The 20159-nt window shown below is 54.9% G+C and overlaps 1 protein-coding gene across 2 annotated transcripts in view; it reads right to left on the reverse strand.

Moving 5' to 3' along the window:
• STARD10 (StAR related lipid transfer domain containing 10) overlaps positions 1-20159 on the reverse strand; it is a 40276-nt gene that overhangs the window by 8578 nt on the left and 11539 nt on the right. The window contains exons 1-2 of one of the 2 annotated variants that reach the window (XM_023209514.1): positions 18558-18776; positions 17881-18200 (exon numbers count right to left, since the gene is read on the reverse strand). In XM_023209514.1, the coding sequence (XP_023065282.1) occupies positions 17881-18087 (207 nt within the window). In that variant the 5' untranslated portion in view covers positions 18088-18200; positions 18558-18776. Of the gene's footprint in view, positions 1-17880; positions 18201-18557; positions 18777-20159 lie in introns of those variants that run through there. The other variant, XM_023209515.2, reaches the window with a different exon arrangement.

Genomic DNA, 20159 nt, shown 5'->3' on the forward strand with positions numbered 1-20159 from the left:
AAATCAAAGTCTATACAGGTATGAATAAACAAATAAATGGAATGTTTGATGAGGAATGGGGGATTTACATAGTTTCAAAGTAACTTCCCGTCAAAATACTTATTAATTACAAAGAGAAAATGAGTCACTTCATAGTAGAGAAGCCTGGCAGATAGCACCTTAATCAAGTGATCAAAGGGAATATCATGAATCACAGGACAAGTTGCCATCAGGTGTTGCCTGGTAGGATGCAGTAAGGGGAATATAGGTATCACTTCTGTGCTACCTCTGCCACAGAGACATAACATAAATAGAATCACAAGGGAACCTCAGACAAACCCAGAATGAGGGCTTGTCTCATTTTACAAAATAATTGGCCTGTAAGTGTCAGGATCATGAGAGTCACAGAGAGAACTACATTAGCCTGAGGACACTAATGAGATGTGAGTAACTGAGTGAATGAATGAAGGAACAGAGTGATGGGAGGAACACGATGGTGAGAAAAGAGGTTGAAGAAGACAGAGGCCGGATCCAGCATCATCACTAGCATCCAAACAGCCTCCTCAGCAGCCACAGGGAGCTCCAGGCACTGCCCCAGACGTTCAACACGTGCTCATTCTTCACCCCAAACCTAGCTGGTGGTCGCTGTTATCATTCCTGCACTGCAACATAGAAAACTGAAGCTTGGGAGATTCAGCAACTTGGCCAGATCGTAGAGCCTGAAAGCAGTCCAGCAGGGGCTCAAAATCGGATCTTCCTGTCCTCTTAACCATCAAAGAGCACTCAAGTGTGGCTTCTGAGGAAACCAGAATTTCTCTAAATCCAAATTTGGATGCTAGTTGGCTTTGCAAATCTTCAAACATGGTATCCTGGACCATGAGTGTATGGAGGGGCAGTGACAACAAAACTCTGCTTCCTGGGTTAGAATCCAACCTGGGACTGCCTCTTCCCCAGCCAGGCTCAGTGCCCCCAAGGCCCAGCTGCAAAGCAGCTGAATGCACACTGTGAAGGGACCCATGCTGCCCCATCTTCCTTCCAGAGCAGGGCTGTTGTGGCTCCATAGGCCAAAGACCCACCTCTGGGACAGAGGAGAGTGGGCGGAGCATGCAGAGCCACGAGACAGACTAGTTGCTCAGTGTAAACTCTGAGTAGCACTTTATCTTATAGAGAAACTTCAAAGGTTTCCCAGGCTAGTGGCAGACTCTTGTGGAGGAAGGCTGCTGCCCAGAGGGTAAGAACCTTTGCTGTGGCAGCACAGGTGAAGAAACTGAGGCAGGCCGGGTCGTGGGGGTCAGGCAAGTGTCCACAGGCGTCCCCCCTCCCCCCAGCCTGGCTCGTGCCCTTTCTACAGCCCCCAGCAGGCAGCACTGCTGCACTAAGCAGAAGAAATTACATCCATCATTGTTTCTGCTGGTGGTGGTGGCCACGCCCCAAATGTGTAACTCTAAGAGGCTTGGGAAGGGACAGGTGGTGCGGGTAGGGCTGAGTCTCTGGAGAGCACCAGGTGGGCAGGCCCACAGCTATTAGGCCCTGGGTGAGTGAGTGTCCACACCAGGTGTTGCCCGTCAGGTGTTGCCTGGTAGGCCATCTTGGCTCGCCCCCCCCACCCCCACCCCCGAGAAACTTCCCCGGGAAACAGGAACCCAAGGGAGGTTGCTTCACCAAGGAGCCATGCTGGGCTCGAGTGCGTTTAAAACCTGGTGACAGCAGGGACCCCGACATTCAGCGGTATTACGGTTCAGAAAACCGAGACCAGCCGGGCGCAGTGGCTCACACCTGTAATCCCAATACTTTGGGAAGCTGAGGCAGGCAGATCACCTGAGGTTGGGAGTTCAAGACCAGCCTGACCAACGTGAAGAAACCCCGTCTCTACTAAAAATACAAAAATAGCCGGGGTAGTAGCACATGCTTGTAATCCCAGCTACTCAGGAGGCTGAGGCAGGAGAATCGCTTGAACCCAGGAGGCGGAGGTTACGGTGAGCCGAAATTGCGCCACTGCACTCCAGCCTGGGCAACAACAGCGGAACTCTGTCTCAAAATCAAAAAAAAGAAAAGAAAAGAAAAGAAAACTGAGGCTGGGGGAGCAAGTGACGCCAGAGAAACTACAGGCTATGTCCCTGGCACTCCACTCTCCAAACCCCCTCAAGTTCTCAAGGTGGAAAACCAGGATTGCCCAGAACCCCTGGGGCCAGCACTACACTCCACAGCTCCCCAGTTCCCACGAAGCCATGGTCAGAAGGGACTGGACAAGCAAGGAGCAGGAAAGACTCACACAGGCTTTGAGGCTGGCAATCCCAGCTCTGTCTCCTGGGCACGAGAGTTAACGCTTAGGAGTCTTCATTTCCTCACGTGAAAAATGGAAATAATAATAGCAGCTATCTTGTGGGGATGTTGTGATTAAATGAGATAACACATGTAATATCCTAGTGCACAGTAAATACTCAAAAATAGGCCGGGCACAGTGGTTCACACCTGTAATCCCAGCACTTTGGGAGGCCGAGGTGGGCAGATCATTTGAGGTCAGGAGTTCGAGACCAGCCTGACTAACATGGTGAAAACCTGTCTCTACTAAAAATACAAAAAAAAAAAAAAAAAAAATTAGCCAGACGTGGTGGCACATACCTGTAATCCCTACTCGGAAGGCTGAGACATGAGAATCACTTAAACCCAGAAGGAAGAGGTTTCAGTAAGCTGAGATTGCACCACTGCACTCCAGGCTGGGTGATAGAGTGAGACTGTCTCAAAAAAAAAAAAAAGAAAGAAAAGAAAAGTAGCTATTGGCTGGTCCAAATGTAGTGAGTGATCTCAATTGATTATTCACAGCAAGTTACAGATCGAACTCCTTGTTCTGTTTTCCCCCTTCTCACTACTGCATTTGACTAGTCTTTAAAAAAAAAACAAAAAAAAAAAACAGTAGCTATTATTACTCCAGCGGGTTTCCATGAGTAGCCATGCACCCTTCCACATGGCCAGGACTAGGCTGCACTTGCAGGTGTCTGCTGATACTGTGCACCCTGGGTGCCTCCCATGCCTCACCCTGCCCTGCCCTTCCATTCATCTTTTCACCATTCTCTGAAGCCTGCTGTGTGCCAGACCTGTGTGCAACTGGGTGGTGGGAGACCGGAGGTGAACCGGACCTGAGCCCTGCCCCAAAGAGGTCCCACCAAGTAGAGTGGTAAGGGACGGGGACACAAAACCTCAAGATAGCATGAGCAGGGCTAGGAGAGGGGAATGCACATGAACTGCATGGTAGAGTGCGCCTAAGCCCAAAAGGATAAGGCCCTGAGCCACTGAGGGGCAGGGAAGGGCATTTCAGCAGGGGGACCAGTGGTGCAAAGGCCTGGAGGGTTAAATAAACAAGTACAGTCCAGGGTCCAGTGCCCAAGCTGTGTCTCACTCTACCCCTCACCTCTCTCCCACCCCCTGCCTGTGTTCTCTGGGATGCCTTGCCAGTGCTGAGCATTAGAGAAGGTGGACTCTCCACTCCAGGGAGGGGCAGCAGTCTCTCCCAAGACCCAGGGAGATGGCTGACCTGAGATGGGAAAGGAAGTGAGGTCCCCTCCATGGAGCTGTGTCCTGGCCTTGAGAGCCAAAGGCCCAGGCAGTTACAAGCAAACAGACACACAGACAGGTAGACCCAAGGCTAGTCCTCCCTCCAAGACCTTACATAGCAGGATGCCAATATCCTTGCCCATGGAATATGTGGGGCACATAGATTATCCCAAAGTCCTAGGAACCCAGAAAATGATCTATTCACTCAGAACCCTTCAGGTGACCGCTGGGGAAACCTGGCTTCAGCTGGGCTCTGAAATATCCTACAGGCTGTGCTAACTTCTCCATACACTGCATTTCAGCAGATAGTTTTGTGACAGGAGTAACTGTTAAGCAAATCACCCTTTCCCAACAGAACCATATTCAAATGAGAGGAAGAGTTCCTGATGGAGTGGAGCACAAAGTATCAAATCAATCACAGCCCTGAACAACAGTCCCAACCTCAATAACCATTACCATTGCTCCAAATCACTGACCATTCAGCACCCTGCAAAGGAGACAGGAGCACCTGGACCATGGACCCCACAGGGGCTGAAATTTAGCTCAAACCACCTCTGCTAGCTGTCAAGGGCACAGAGCTGCATCCTTTGCAGATATTGCCTCTGACCCTTCCAACACCCCAGAGGGAAGCATCGCCCCCATTTTACAGATGCTGAAACTGAGGCCCAGGGAGGTACAATCCACACAGCTAACAGTAGTGAAGCAGAGAACCAGAGTCCAGGTGTGACTGACCCTACAGTGTCAAGACTTTCTGCTACCTTCACCAAGGGGCAGGACTGGCCCAGCTAAAACAAAACACCCTGGCAACTGGAGGCTGCCTTAGTTGATGGTTATAATGCAGTGCTCTGGAGTCAGAGGCCTTGCTGACCAGGGAGGTAGAGCCCACAGATTCTTCCTCCGAAGTTCCTGACCCAAGCTCCAGATTTTCCAGAACCCAGTGCTGGGGCTCCAAACCTGAAGCCCCTGTCGCCTGCAGGCCCAGAGTTCATACAGCAGTGCTGGTCCATCTGTGTCAGACAGACCTCTGCCCTGCCATGTCCCAGCTGTGTGGACTTGGCTTGGGCAAAGGACTCTGAGCCCCAGCATCTCATCTGTCAAGCAGGGATAATCCTCTCCCCAGAGTGGTCCTGTAAGGATTAGATGAGACTGGTCCCTAAAGCCCTTGGCAGTAGCTGCCCCTCCTCCAGCCCCAGGCCCCAGCAACTTTCCCTGATTTCTTAGGCCCTGCCCTGGGGGAACACCTCCCACTAATCCCCAAAGGACAGGACATACAGGGACAACAAGGAACAAAGTTTAAAATAACAAAAATGCCAAAATCCCTCCACAGCATGAGTGCACAGGGAGAGGGTGGGCAGCTCTCTCACACCAGGCCCCGCACAAATGCCCCTTCACCCTACAGCCCACAGCCAGGCCCTGCCCTCACCATGCTGGACCAGGAGAGGAGGCTCTGAGAGATGCAAAGCCTGGCCCACAGCACACAGCAGGTCCGAGCCCCAGCACCAATGCTCCTCTGCCCTTTCTGCTCCCGCTTCTCCTCCCAGGACCCACTCACCACCTGCTGGCTTCAGGGCCCTCCACTGTGCCCTTCCCTGAGGTCCCCACAAGGCAAGCATCAGGCCAAGCTGATGGAGCACCTGCCCCTTGCCTCTGGGTTTCTGGGGTCCCCAAAATGGAGACCCCCAAGACCCTTCACTTTACACTCCCCCCGGCCCCCAAAAATCCCAAGAGCTGTTCCAGGGCACAGATCTGAGGGTTCAGGGGAAGAGGGGAAGGAGAGAGGTCTGCTCAGTGCTGTCATGAAGGGTGCTGAGGCACCTCCTCCTCCAGCACTGCCCAGAATGCTTTCCCAGGACTTTCTCTCACTGGCTCCCTTCCTATTATGTCTTCAATATGTCTTCAAACTTCAGCCCGGCTGCCCCCTGTCCAGGCAGCCTGCCCTATCCCTAAACTCTCCAGGATGGGCTGGAGGCCACCCTTCCTTGTCTCCTAGACCCCCAGCAGCTCCCTTCTTAGCTCGCATTGTCATGCATTCATTTGCCTGTAATGCTGTGGCCCCTTGCTCATCGTGGCGTCCTCCATGCCTTGCAGGGGGCCTGGCCTATAGCAAGCGCTCAGTAAGGAGCTGTTCCTGAATGGAGGGATAGGCAGGTAAGCCAACAAAGAGGCTGAGCCTGTGTGGGCTTCTCTGACTTTTAGAATGCTGGAGCCCTGGTACGTGGCCCTCCGTGCATCTGTATAATTCCCAAAGAGGTGCAGCCATGAAAATCCCTGAACTCTTGTAGATCTCTATAACACAAGGACAACTACTATTACTACTTCTGCCATCATCCTCTTAAAAAGGGGTAAAGGGCTGGGAGGTGGAGGCATGAGGCTTCAGAAACACCAAGAGACAGGTTCAGGGGAGATTCTGGGACTTGCTTTAAGATCTTTAACAGTCCTGACAGTCAAAGCAAAGTAAAGTAAAATTGTGCTGAGGTACCAATTTATGCTCAGTCAATTACCAAAAATATATAAAATACTCACTGCTTATGAAGATATGGTAAAACTGTTACACAGTGGCAGCAAAAATTGGTCCCATTATTCTAGAAAATAATTTGGCAAATACTTTTTAAATCATAAAAATGATTTAAAAAGAAATTTATCTTTCTTTCTTTCTTGGTTCACTGCAGTGATCACAGTTCACTGTCCCAGGAGCTGGGACTACAGGTGTGCACCACCACACCCGGCTAATTTTTGTATTTTTTGTAGAGATGGGGTTTCATCATGTTGCCCGAGCTGGTTTCAAATTCCTGGGCTTAAGTGATCCTCCCACCTCAGCCTCTCAAAGTGCTGGGATTGCAGGTGTGAGCCACTGTACCCCACCAAAAATGTATTTTTCAATTCAGTTCCCAGAATCCCAGGACTACAAATTTATACTCAGGAAAAAAATACAAAATACGAAAAAATGTTATGTTACAATATTCATGAGTATATTATTGAATTTGCAATTAGCAAATTATACTGGAGAACAACCTGAATACCACCACCAGCAGCCCCAGTTTGGGTAACAGTGACACATCACCCTAATGATGACTGCACACCACGGAGGGCGCGGAGGGTTCCCCCGAGCAGGGGCGGCCACTGAGCTAGCTCTGCACCTTGAGAACCCAGACAGGCCTATAGGGAGCAGTTGCCAGAAATGTTCCTGAATTAATAATTCTGTAGCAATATGAGAAACTTTTTTTTTTTTTTTTTTTGAGACGGAGTCTCGCTCGTCGCCCAGGCTGGAGTGCTCGTTGCCCAGGCTGGAGTGCAGTGGCGCAATCTCAGCTCACTGCAAGCTCCGCCTCCTGGGTTCATGCCATTCTCCTGCCTCAGCCTCCAGAGTAGCTGGGACCACAGGCGCCCGCCACCACACCCAGCTAATTTTTTGTATTTTCAGTAGAGACAGGGTTTCACCGTGTTAGCCAGTATGGTCTCAAATCTCCTGACCTCGTGATCCGCTCGTCCTCGGCCTCCCAAAGTGCTGGGATTACAGGCGTGAGCCACCGCGCCCGGCCAATATGAGAAACTTCTACCGAGCAAGATTAAATGAACAAAACAGGATACAAACTAGTACCTGTGCCATGGTTTAAACTATGAACAAACTCTACACCTTTGAATGAGAGCTGGAAGGAACCAAGGAAAAGTTCTACTCAGGGAACTGAGGCTCCGGGTGATTTATATTTATTTTTCTTTTTTGGATTCTTGTTACTGGTGCTACAATATCATTTATACAAGAGCTAAAAATCACTTTTTAAGAAAATTATTTTTTTTTGAGACAGAGTTTGGCTTTGTCACCCAGGCTGGAGTGCAGTGGCACTATCTCAGCTCACTACAACCTCTGCCTCCCAGGCTCAAGGATTCTCGTACCTCAGCCTCCTGAGTAGCTGGGATTACAGGCGTGCGCCAGCGCACCTGGCTAATTTTTGTATTTTTAGTAGAGATGGGGTTTCACCATGTTTGCCAGAATGGTCTCGAACTCCTGGCCTCAAGTGATCCACCTGCTTCAACCTCCCAAAGTGCTGGGATTACAGGCGTGAGCCACCACACCCAGCCTTACTTTTTTTTCTTCCTAATTAAAAGCGTTGCCCAGAACCCCAAGTCCTTACTCCCCGGACCTGAAAGCTGTGACTCAGCTGGTTGGGGCCTGAGACTACCCATCTGATGCTGAGTTAACCTGGGAACACTGCGTTGTCTGGCAGGGCTTGCAGGCACAGACAATGACAACTCTTTAGGTTCAAGGAAGGGATAAAGGGAAACCAGAAATGCAGGTAGAGGAAGGGGTATCTAAGCTGGGCCCTAAAAGATGACCAGGAGAAGAGACGGCACCCAGATGAAAGGGAGGGGGAAGGGGCTCCCAGAAGAGGTGATAGCCTGAGAACTAGAAATGGCCTGGACTGGTTGGGGGAAGGAGAGAGATCAACTCAGTGCCACAAGGTAACCCGGGTGAACAAGGACAAAGGTGGGAAATGGAACTGTCCTTTAGGGACCTGTTCATTCATTCATCCCTTCTCAGCAAATGTGGATGGTGTGTGGCTCTGTGCCGGGCTCTGTGCTAGGAGGTTGGTATAATAAATTCACTGAATTCCATCCTCTCAACTACCTGGGAGGGGGGACAATTACGCCCATTGGTAAACGGTGGCTCAGAAAAGTGAAGTGGAAGAACCAGGTTGGAATCCAGCATGATCAAAAGTCCATCCCTGAGACTATTCCCCGAGAACTAGGCTCTGTTCTGTGTAGGACCCAAGGAATCAGGTGGGCCAGCACCTAGCCAGAGGACAGGTCCATGCTGGGAGCTGGGGCTTTTGAGGGTGTGTGTGGAGTTGGGGGGATGTTGGGGCTGGCTTGCCTAGAGCTGGCGTGGGGGTTGGAAGGACACAGAGCACAGTGGTGTGGGCCCAATGCAGGGTCTTCTTTCCCCATCTTTGAACTCAGTATTCCCACCTGCAAAATGACCAGACAATCCCTATGGCCCTCTCCTGTGAAGTGAAGGGGATCTGGCAGCAGCTACCTCCAACTCATCTTCTCCCCAAAAGTGGGGGGGTGTGAGCCACTGCACCCCACCAAGACTGTAGTGGAGAGTAGAAATGTTACCATGTCTCACCTAGACAGAGCTCCCTGAGCAGACTGAGCTAGGCCTTCTCTGCCACTCTCCATCCAGGGCTGAGTGACTCATCCCTGCTCTGCCTCCTTCCCCCTTCCCTCCCTAGTCCCCAGCAGCCTCCCTGGACCTCCACCCCCACCTCCACCTCCAGGCTCCAGAGCAGCAGGCCCAGCTCTGCAGCAGTGATGAATGTCCTGCTCTGACCACAACATCGCAGAGGCTGGCCTCCTGCCCTGTACCTCTCCACTTCTATCTTAGGGGGCGAGGGGGAGCCAGGCAGAGAAGGGAGAGCTGAGAAAGGGAGGCAGAGAGTGGAGGGCCTAGAAGAAAAGGGAAGGGGTAGGGGAGGCCAGTGGGACAACACAGAGGCTAGGGCTGACTTCCAGACATCAAGACAGGCAAAGACAAAGAGGGAAAAAGCCTCCCAGGGCTTCCCGGACCACCAGTGGACTGACGCCGCCAGAGCTCTGCAGCAAAGTTCCAGGCTTCATCCCTAACGGCCTCTGGAGCACCACACCCTGGGCAGCCCATAGACGTCTCCCGCTCCCCATGCTCAGCGCTGCCATAGCAGGCACAGTTCTCCCTGTGCCCAGCACTGCCATAATGGGCATGGTTCTCCCTGTGCCCAGCACTGCCATAGCCATAGTGGGCATGGCTCTCCCTGTGCCCAGTGCTGTCATAGGGGGCATGGTTCTGGACTTGTCCCTTATGCTCTTACTCTCAACCTCTAGCCAACTCTGCCCCTTGGATTCCACTCGGCCATGACCTTCCCAGAAGCTCCTCTTCACCAGCCCAGATAGGCCTCACCATCCTTGCTTGGACCCCTGTAGCCACATCCTCTTCTCTGGCTTCCTGACTTCCAGGCCACTCTGTCCCCTGTGGCCGGGGAGCTTTTTAAAATCCAGAGCTGATAATGGCCCTTCCCAGCCTGAAAGCTTCTGTTGTCTGTCTGTCTGTCTGTTTCTCTCTCTCTCTCTCTCTCTCTGCCATTAGGATAAAATCTAAACTCCAAAATGTCCTCCCTACCCTGGTTCTGGCTCTTCTCTTCCTCACTGTTAGCCCTGAACCCCTGCCACAGGGGGAGCCTATCTCCCTGACCAACTCACCAAGACTTTCTCAGTTTGTTGCCTTATCCTGCTGGGCCCCCGAGGCCCCATCTAAACACCACCTCCTGGAGAAACCCCTGTACCATCCGCCCACCATGCTGCCAGTCACTGGCCTCACTCAGCCTGAGTATATGTCTTTGTCCCCACACTGCTCACAAAAGGCTGTCACTGTCTCCATGTGTCTCCCCATGAGGACTCGAGTCTCTTAAGAGCAGGACCCAGATCTGATATCTCCAGGTGGCTGGCAGGATGGGTGGGAGGCATGAGAAGGGGTTTGTTGAATGAATAAACAGCTGGGACAGGAACAACGTGACCAGTAGAGACATTAAGGACAGAGTAACCTTAAGACACAGAAACGAAGTGACCAGGAGAGACATTAAGGACACTGCCAGTAACCATTAAGGGACAGGGGAACAGAGATAGATAGAAAACACATCCCAAAGGGAAGACCTTGAGACCCAGAGACAGGCTTGAGGCAGCTGCACCCCTCTTGGTGCCTCCCTCTATCCCCTCTGGCATGCTTGAACTGGCCTTGATGCCCTGGGGCCCCTGGAGGCAGGACAGGGAGCTTCAGAAGGGGAAACCACAGCACAGTCAGAGCTGAGCCAGGGGCAGGAGCTGCCAGGAGACAGCTGAGGAGACATAATTGGATCACAGACAACTCTGCTTCTGCAGTGAGGGGGTGTGACTCACACACACAGAGTAACGCCAGACACAGAAACACACATAGAGTCTCACACTCAGAGGCATAGGCGCACATACCTTCAACACAGATTGACTGACCCCGTCAGGTCCCTGTCCCAGGGCTGTCACGTGGGTAGGAAGGGGGAGATGGGAAACCCAGCATCTGCCCCTGAGGAGCTCAGTGTCTGCCAGACTAAGGGCCACATCACACACACAGTCACTCACAATTCAGCTCCACACACGAAGGCTCCAACAGAATCCTCAATCCCTATCACATTATCTCGTCCTTATGCACAACCATCATCTGGTATCTTATTTAGTTGTTTGCTTCTATTTTGCTTGTCACCCCTTCAGGATGTGAAACCCATGACAGCAGGGTCTGATCTGTGTGGTTTGCCCCTAAATTCCTAGATATGACATTGTCCTTGGAACATAGTATGTGCTCAATAAACATACCGAAGCAATGAATGAATGCATGCATGTATGCAAGCGGAGACACACAAGGGAACTCCATCCTTCTGGCTATCAGGCAGGCCTCTACCTCAAGACTCGTCACCTCCCTGGCAAAGTACCAGGCCCCAGCCACTATGGCAGGGTCCAAAGATGGCAGGCACGGGCAGGAGATGATGGAGGGGATCTCGGGAAGCCGGGGGCAGAAGGAGGTGGTAAGACAAACCCCAGGGATGAGTAAATGGCTCAGGCACCAGAGGGGAAAGCAGAGGTGGCAGTCACCTCCCACTTCCCTTTGGGCAGCAGGAGGCAGTATATATGTGCAGACATTGCTCACTGGCCCCAGGACATAGGATTCCAGAGAAGCATCAGAGGTGGCAAGTACCTGCCTTCAGGGAGCCCAGGCTGAGGGGCAGGAAGGCAATGGTTATGCTAAAGCCCCAGAGAACAGCTCCAGCTGCCCTGTGTCACCTGCCCCAGGCTCTCTTTAATTAAATATAGGTGACAGGAATCTACTGTGATTGGCATGGGGCCCTCTGCTGCCCATGCTTTTGAGTCTCCAGGGACCCCAGGGCATCAAGGCCAGTCCAAACATGCCAGAGGGGAAGAAGGGAGGCACCAGGAGGGTGCTATCTCAAGCCTGACATGTGGTCTGAGTTGCTTTCCCCCACCTGTTGCCAGAGCACCACCATCTGCCCAGTCAGGGGCAAAGATGAGGGGTCAGGGTTGAAATAAGGTTTCTATCCCCATCTATCCTCAGTGGCAACCTGGCACCCAGGCCAGGTCTCCTGCTCCTCGGGAACAAGCTGGAACAGCCCCGCCGAGGCCCCAGAGCCCCACAGAGCACTGGGGTCATGGCACCCACAGCCCTGGCTCCAGGTGGCCCAGCCAGGCATGGAGATGCAGGGGAAGAAAGAAAACCTATCTGTCTCCAGGACTCCCTTTCTCTCATCTCCTGAAACTTTAAAGACTCTCGGCTGGAAACTGAGCTGGGGCTCGTTAAAGTTTAAAAGCCCGAGCCTGGGGAGCTGGGTGTGGACAGCACAGAGCCAGCCTGGGGGCTGAGGGCTCCTCTAGTCCCAGCAGGGACACAGCCTGGAGGCACCCTCCACTCCACGCCGGCTCATAAGGGTTCCTGCTTAGCGCAGGCACTGAGGGGGCTGTACATCCATGCCGTCCTGCATCCCAGCCTGCACAACACTTCACAGTGCGCACATCGCAAAGAGTTATGCTGTAACCATCATATCCTGTCCATGATCACTCCTAAGGCTCTCTGGATTCCATCCTTTGCTCCATTCTCCACAACCTGGCTTTAAGGTGGGCCTCCGCACCTCTGCCCAGACAAATAGAGCAGCAGTGCCCTCTTACCAGCTTCCCTGTCTAAAACCCTCCCCTGGCACCCCAGAGCCTCTAAGACTCAAGGCATGGGGCCTCGGTCTAGCTCTCTAATCACCTGCAGCCCTCTGAGTTCCGAGCCCACACTGAACCACCTCCCATTCTCCAAATGCACTACCCCATGATCCGCCTCCGGGCCTTTGCACAGCTGCTGCTCTGTATGGAATGCTTCCGATGTGATCAAATTTGTAATCTTCACTCCCCACCCAATTCCAAAAGGATCACCTGAACATTCCTCTGTGCAGTTCCTTCCCTGACCCCCAAGGCTAATTCAGATGCCCTCTCTAGATTTCCAGAGCTCCTGTGACAAGTGTGTGTCTCAGCACCCAGCTGGGGGCTCCTTGAGGGCAGGGCTTGGATCTGATTGCCCTCTCTGTCCCCCACCTCCAGCACAGGGCCAAGCAGAAAGAGGCTAACGATGGGTGCTTGCTGAATGTGTGAATGAATGAAGTCTCTGCAGACAGGCAGGGCAGATAAGGAAGCTGAATCCCAGGCATAGACAACTTGCCCAGGGGCACACAGCCAGGACTCTGGATCCTGGTGCTCTTTCCCTAGCATCCTCAACCCAACCCAGGCACCTCCTCCAGGAAGACTTCCCTAACACCTCCAGCCACCTCTGATCTTTCCCTTCTCTGAGCACCTCCAACCCAAAGTCTAGACACTAACTAACTGGGGTCATGCTCCCTGGGAGTCTGTTCCCTGAGGACAGCTCTGGAACTACTTCTTCCAGTTCCCCCCATGCCAAGTCGGAGCTGGAACCAGGCAGCTCAGGGCCTAACCCCGGATTCAGGATCCCCTTCTAGGGACCTCTCTGATGGCACAGACTGGCAAGACCTCAGCCACCATCCTCACTCTGTGTCCAGCAGGGCAGCCTCCCCTAAGGTTAGGACAGCCTCTACAGACCACCTGCCCAGCAACTTCCTGTATAGGGAAACTGTGCCCCATAGCAGGCAGAGGCAAGCTAGAGCCGGAACTGACCCAGTCCAAGGCCCTAAAACTAGATGAACTCGTGGCCCTGCCACTGCCAATAAGAAGACTGACCCAGAAAGGTGAAATGACCCCCAAAGTCACACAGTGAGGACTGGACTCTTGCCCAGCTGGGTCCCCTCTAAGGTGCCCTCCCACAATGACACAGCACAGGGAGACCCATGAGTCCAATCATGTTAATAACCCAGTCCAAGGGAGTGGCGAGATCTCAGCCTTGGCGAGTCAAGGACCTAGGTCCTGATCTAGCTTCAGCCATGTCTGGCTGTTTGGCTGTGCACAAGTGAACCTGCCTTGAGCCTCAGTTTCCACATCTGCTTGATGGGATTAAGGAGACCTGTCCCACACACAGCCCTGACCCCACCTTCCCCATGACCCTTTTGAGTCCCAGAGACTGGTAAAGGTGGAAAGGGCCTTGGAGACCCCTGAGCCATCTGGCATTTCACCAGGTGAGAGGGTGAGGTGCTGAGGGGTCACGAGCTGAGCACTGGCTTTGGAGTCTGGAACCCAGGTGGCCTGTGGTGTGGGGTAGGTGGACAGTGAGACAGGGCTGGGAGGGGCCGCCAGAGCTTTTGCCAAAGGGGAAGGGGAGGAGCAGCAAGACAGGAAGTCAGAGGAGACAGGTCCCCACTGCCCAGCTTCCTGTGGCCAGCGGAGCCTCAGGCTCTCAGCCACACCCCCTCCCACACCTGCTCCAGGGTCAGGTCTCTCCTGTCATGGGCCCAGGCTCCTCTCAGGCCTCATTCCTGCCCCCAGGCTGCCTGTGCAGTGGGTGGAAGGTCACCTGGAACTGTCTGTCCTCTCTTCACCAGGGTCTGAAGACCACTGAGGAGATACGCAGGTCAGCCCTGCCTCTCACGTGGCAGGCCTCAGGAGAACAGAGCATGTGTATATCCAGGCCAGGGCCTCACAGGCCATGTCCTCTGCTGTCTGCCTGCTCCTAATCTCTCCCCCAGGGCCCCAGCCCGGGTGCTGAGTTCAGAGACTCTTGGAGCCAAGAGGGACCAATTGCATAGATGGGCAAGCAGCCCAGAGAGGGGCAGGAATGTGCCCAAAGTCACACGCAACAGCCAGGACTGGACCCCAGCTGGCCCTGGTTGAATGACTGACATAAGCTCTTGGTCTCCCGTTTCTCACACCAATACAGGTCCCATGGGGAAGCTAACCTGGGCTTTGAGAGACCTGAGTTCAGCCTCCAAGCTGCCTCCTGCCTTGTACCCAGGATCTATGTTCAGCATCTGTCCCTGGGACAGGACCTGAACTCTTAGGAGGTGGTATCTGCCTCCTCTCCAGTATTCAGAGCACAGTGCAGCCCTGAGGCCAGGTCAGGCTGGAGGCCAGGAGGGAGGGAAGGGGTGGAGGTGGCCTCCAACAGCCCCTTTCCCTTTGTCTTGGCTCCAACTACTGGGCCCTGAGCCACAGTGGCTTCCAGGGACCTCTGGACCCGGGGAAGGGGAAGGGAGATGAGGAGGAGGAAATGAATCAGGTAGATAGCTAGGTGGATTCCCACCCCCACCCTGGGATCAGGAGCACGGGGCATGTCCAGGGGGCAGCTGACTTTCCCAGCTCTGGGGACAGGCCCAGAGTAGGCTGGGACAGGAGAGGGGAGGGGGAAAAGGGGGCAGAAATTCAGCAAACACCTGCAGTTGAGTCACAGCCTCCTGGAGTGACCCAGTCATCCCCAGGGATTCTGGCTCCAGACCTGCTGGGTGACCTTGGCAAGCTCCTCCCCTTTGTGGACCTCGGCTTTCTCATCCATCAAACAAGAATAGGATGATAAGAACACGCTGTCCTCCAGGCCTTCAAAGAGTTATGGATGGGGTTAAAGGCCACAGTGTTGACTAAGATGCGAGCCCATGCGGAGAGGGGCAGGGGCTCTGGAGCCAGGCTGGCATGGTTCCACTCTTGCCTCAGCTCTGGCATGACCTTAGGCAAATAACATTACCTCGCTCAACCTCAGTTTCTTTGTTTGTAACATGCAGACAAGACTACTACTGCCCCAGACTAGCCTCAGGGCAAATTAGATGAGGGGGAGAAATGCTTGGCTCAGAGCAGGGGCTCTCATTTATCAGAAATGGGATTATCTGCATGGAACCTGGGAGTCCTGGAATCTTGGGGATGGGAAGATCACAGGCCTCTGTCCATCTCTCCCAGAGCTCCAACTAGCTGTGCTGAGAGGGTCAGGAGCGGGGAGCTGGCACTTTGGGGTGCCCATAACCAGGGTCCCAGCCTCCTTCCTGGGTCTGGGCTCTGCTCACCTCCCCTCCCCACCCTCTCTCTCCATTGTGGGGGGCAAAGCTGGGGAGGCAGCCTGCAGGGAGAAGCAAGGAAGGAGCACTAGCCAAGATGCTGTAGATCTGCTGAGACAGCTGTGTGACTCTAGGCAGGTCCCTGCCCCTCTCTGAGCCCCAATAGCCTCACCTGCATCCAGGGGCAGGAAGGGTATGACATAGGGATTACTAAGGACCCTTTAGCACCTCCAACATCTGTTCAGTCTGAAAGAAAACAGGGTAGGGTCCTGACTGCCCAGGAGGGTGTATGCCTGTCCAGAAGCCTACAACACCCCAGGCCACCTGACAAGCCTGTTCTGGCCACAAGTGGTCTGTTGCAGTCAGCCTGGGCCCCAGATCCACCAATTCCAGGCCTGGGCTGGGCAGGGTTTGTTCATTAACCAAGCCAGATGGAGGAGGTAGCTCTGCCCTATCGACACAGAGGGTGGGAGTACTGGCCTCAGTCCAGACCCCTCCTCCCCTGACTTTCTGGAGTGCCAGCTTGGTAGGGAAACTACACTTCTCCCCCAGTGTGCACTGCCCACCTGAAGGCTTTCCCAGGTCACAGTCAGGCTCTTGTGAATTCCCTTCTCACCTTTCATTCAATTTGTTCCTTGGTTCTTTCCTTCCCTCTCTCTTCCACCAATATCCCTGCTCTAACTGTGTTGGATGCTGGGGACGCAAAGAGGACAGGACCTGAGAGGCTGAAGCGGGTGGATCACTTGAGGTCAGGAGTTCAAGACCAGCCTGGCCAATATGGTGAAACCCCATCTCTACTACAAATACAAAAATTAGCTGAGTGTGGTGGTGTGCACTAGCAGTCCCAGCTACTCAGGAGGCTGAGGCAGGAGAATCACTTGAATCTGGGAGGTGGAGGTTGCAGTAAGCTGAGATCTTGCTACTGCACTTCAGCCTGGGCGACAGAGTGAGGCTTCTCAAAAAAAAAAAAAAAAAAAAAAGAGAGGATAGGACCTGTCCCTGCTCTCAGGGAACAATCAGGTGGGACATGCCAGCTGCCTTCCCCTTCCCTGCTCCTCAGGCTCAGACACAGGTCAAGGTCCTGTGGCCCCGGGCAGCGAATCCCAAAGTGGGAGACACACATGGAAACCCAGAGGGAAAGACAGTCAGATGGCCAAGGTGCAGACAGAGTCAGAGAGGAGAAGGGGAGGCAGAAAGTGAGAAGCAGATAATCGTGTGGGGAAGGACAGAAGTATATGTAAATGACTAAGACAAAGTGAGGCAGAAGGGCTTAGGGTCAGAGGGGAAAGGTCAGACATCTCAGGCCTTGGTAAGAGGCCAAGATACATGCCTGGGCTAAGTCTGAGACTAGGCAGAAGGGGAGAGTGGACTCCTCCACATTTCCAGGAGGATAGCAGAAGGGAGAAGGCAAGGAAGAGGGAGGCGAAGGGCACAGCCTACTGCCAAAGCCCACTGCAGGGAGACCTATGAGCCCTGGAAATGCAGCACCCACAGCAACACCAGATGTATTGGGGGCAGCTATTGAGGCCCTTAAACCAGAGTCTTCACCAGCCCCCGCCCCATCTGGTCCTCTGGGGGAGGTGGGTTCCCAAGGTCCCAAACCCCAAGCCTGCCCTGCAAGGCAAAGAAAGGAGAATTGTGGGGTTGGGAGGAGCAGGGGAGATGGCTGTGAGCAACTGATGTGTCTGCAACTGCTCCCTATGTTGGCTTCCCTTGACCCCAGGCCCCTTCCTCCCCCAGCCCACCTGCAGCCTGGCTCTGTGCAAGGCAGGGGTATCAGAGCCCTGCCTTCAGGATCTGCCAGCCACAATCCTGAGTCCCTGCAGAAGACTGAGGGAGCAGCCACGGAGGGAGGGAAGGGAAAGAGCAAGAGCAGGGCATCAGGCAGGAAGGACTCAGGTCCTGGGCACCCCAGGGTGCAAAAAGCAGGGAAGGAGACCCAGTTCAGGCTGAGAGAACCAGGAATCAGGGAGAGAAGGGCCCAGTCTCCCAACTGGAGTAACTCAAGTCAGGAACCAGGTGCAGGCTTCCCAGGCAGAGGGGTCCCTGAGGGAGACCACTCTCCTAGAAGGGCCTGGCAGCAGCCCAGCTCCCTGGAGCAGGCAGGGGCATGCAGAAGCCTGGGTTCCAGCTGAGAGAGGCAGGTTGAGTCACTCCTGCTCTCCAGGCCTCCGTTGGCCCATCTGTGTGATGGGGCTCGGCCCAGCTGACTGTGCCTCCTCCCGTTCCCTGGCAGGAGACTCTCTCTGGGCCCAGATACACAGTCAGGTGTCTAGCCCAGAGAGAGGACCAGGAGACTCCGGAAGAGAAGCAGTAAGGGTGCAGTGGAGGCTGAAGTGATAGTGGGCAACCCTACCTTGATCTTGTGCAGCGTCCGATCCATCTCCACAGCCTGCACCCAGACAGACACCCCAGCCTTGCTGTAGGTCAGGTTCCAGCCCACCTCGGCCTCACACTCTGACCGGAAGCTCTGAAAGTCTTGGTCATCGGGCACCTGGACACTCTCACGGCCCAGGACCGGCCGAGGCCCTTGGGGCTCTGTGGAGGCCGCCGGCTTCTCCATAGGGAGTGTGGGGAGGCCCAGGGCCCTAGTCCTAGTCCGGCTCTCCTGGGTCCTCCGCGGAGGCTCCGACAACGTCGACGCGGTTGCAGATGCTGACGCCACCTTCCTGGGACCTGCAAGACCGGTTTGGGGACGGGAATCAGGCGCGCTGGGGGCGCGGGTGGGGCTGTTCGGGGTCCTGGCGGGTGGGGAGCTAGAGAGAGGCAGGGGCTGGCCCCGGGGAAGAGCGGACGAGCGCTGGACAGCCTCGGAGGCCCCCTCCCGAGGAGCGCCCCAGACCCCCTGGGGCCGGCGTGGAGACTGCGTATGGGACGCGGTCGCCGGCGGGCGCCCGTCGGGACCCTGGGACTTGCCGGGACCCGAGGGGAGGGACGGTGCTGGGAACCTGCTTAACTAACTCGCAGCGACGCTGGGCGGGCGCGGGGCAGGTGGCGGGGCGGGAGGGGCGCCCTCCGGGCCGGGCTGCTCACCTGTGCCCGCCGCTCCGCCGGGGCCCGCCGGGGCTGGGGTGCGAGCGCCGCCGCCGCAGCTGCCCGGGCGACCCGGGGCCGCGCGGGGGCTCTGGGGAAAGAGCAGTGGGTCCCGCCGCCCGGCCCCGCCCCGGGCCCCCGCCCCGCGCGCCCCTCCCGGCTAGGCTGGGGGCTCGCGGGCTCGGCGGCCACGGCTCGGGATTTTCCAGGCTGCGGAGGTGAAGCTGACGGAGCGGCGAGCCCCGCCCCGCCCCGCCCCGCAGGGTCCTAGCGCCCACCCCCGCCGGCCCCGGGAGGGGACCCGGCGCGCGAGGGGCCAGTCCCCAGCGGAGACCGGGGACGGGGTGAGGAGAGGCCAAGACAGAGTGGGCTCTGCGAGGAAGGGCCACGAGGTGCAAGAAGAGGAATTCTGGAAGTTGACTGTGAACCCCTTCTCTCCACCACCTCCCATACTCACAGGTACACACCTCTGCAACAACCTACAGTATTTACACACGGGCACGCTGTCCCCAGAACAACCCAGAGACGCCCCCACGCAATACCCCAGAGATCCAAAGATGGGCACACACCCCCATGACAATCAAGAGACTAACTCGCAGGGATGACAGCCCCACGGCAGCTCGGAGATGCCCACAGCTTGCATCCCCCACCAAGCTAGAGGCACAGCAAGCCTACACACACCCAACCCCATTCCCACTGGGCAGTGCAAACCCAGCAGGAAGCCGATCCAACCCACAAGGCTCAAGGTTCACAAGCTGGCCAGACGTAGGCAAAATCTCCACCCCAGTCTCACTCCTACCTGGGAGCTTGAACCGGGACTCCCTCCAGCCCCACACTCTGGCCCTTGTCCACCAGCACCCCTTCTCAGCATGCACACACGTGCGTGTACACACACACAAACACGCACGCACACACGCACACCTCCTATGGACTAGACTAGGCTCTCAAGAGCATCTGGCCCAGGGCTCTGGGCTTTGTTACCTCCCCAGGCAGAGTTGGCCAGAGCTCCATAGCTACCTGCATCAGCGCTCCTGCCATCCCTTCCAGCCCGGGAGGCTCCCCCCAGCCCCCTGGGTCCTAGTGCCAGCTCTTCCTCCATCTGCTCTGTGTGAACTGAGGCCAGTAGCTCAACTTCTCTGAATCCAGGCCAGGGTGAGTGTGGCAGTCTGTCCCAGCGACTGTGGTGAGCTCCTCTGGATGAGCAACTAACAGGGCCCAACAAGAACCTGCCACAGTCATCCTGACCAGCATGCAGATCTCAGCCTCCTCCCACCTCCATTCCTGTCTGTGCCCCGCTGCCTCCTCCTCTCTGGCCCTTAGTTTTCCATTTACAGAAAAAGGGAATCAAAATGGAAAACCCTAAGGTGCCTCCTAGCCTCACCAGCCTAGAGCTCTAGGATGGAACAGCTTTTCTTAAATGTGCTAAGAAAAAAAACGAGGAGTCGAGGATTTGTCACGGTGCTTCACAAATAGAGGTGTTTCTTCCTGAAATGCTTAAAGCGCCGAGATGTTTGTAAATTAGGCCACATTTTAAAAATGAGTGGGGGTGAGCGGGGAGCTATGATGGCAAGTGACCCCAAAGGGCATCCTGCAAAGTGAATC

This window comes from Piliocolobus tephrosceles, chromosome 13 (assembly GCF_002776525.5).
Source record: "Piliocolobus tephrosceles isolate RC106 chromosome 13, ASM277652v3, whole genome shotgun sequence".
NCBI classification, from domain to species: Eukaryota; Metazoa; Chordata; class Mammalia; order Primates; family Cercopithecidae; genus Piliocolobus; species Piliocolobus tephrosceles.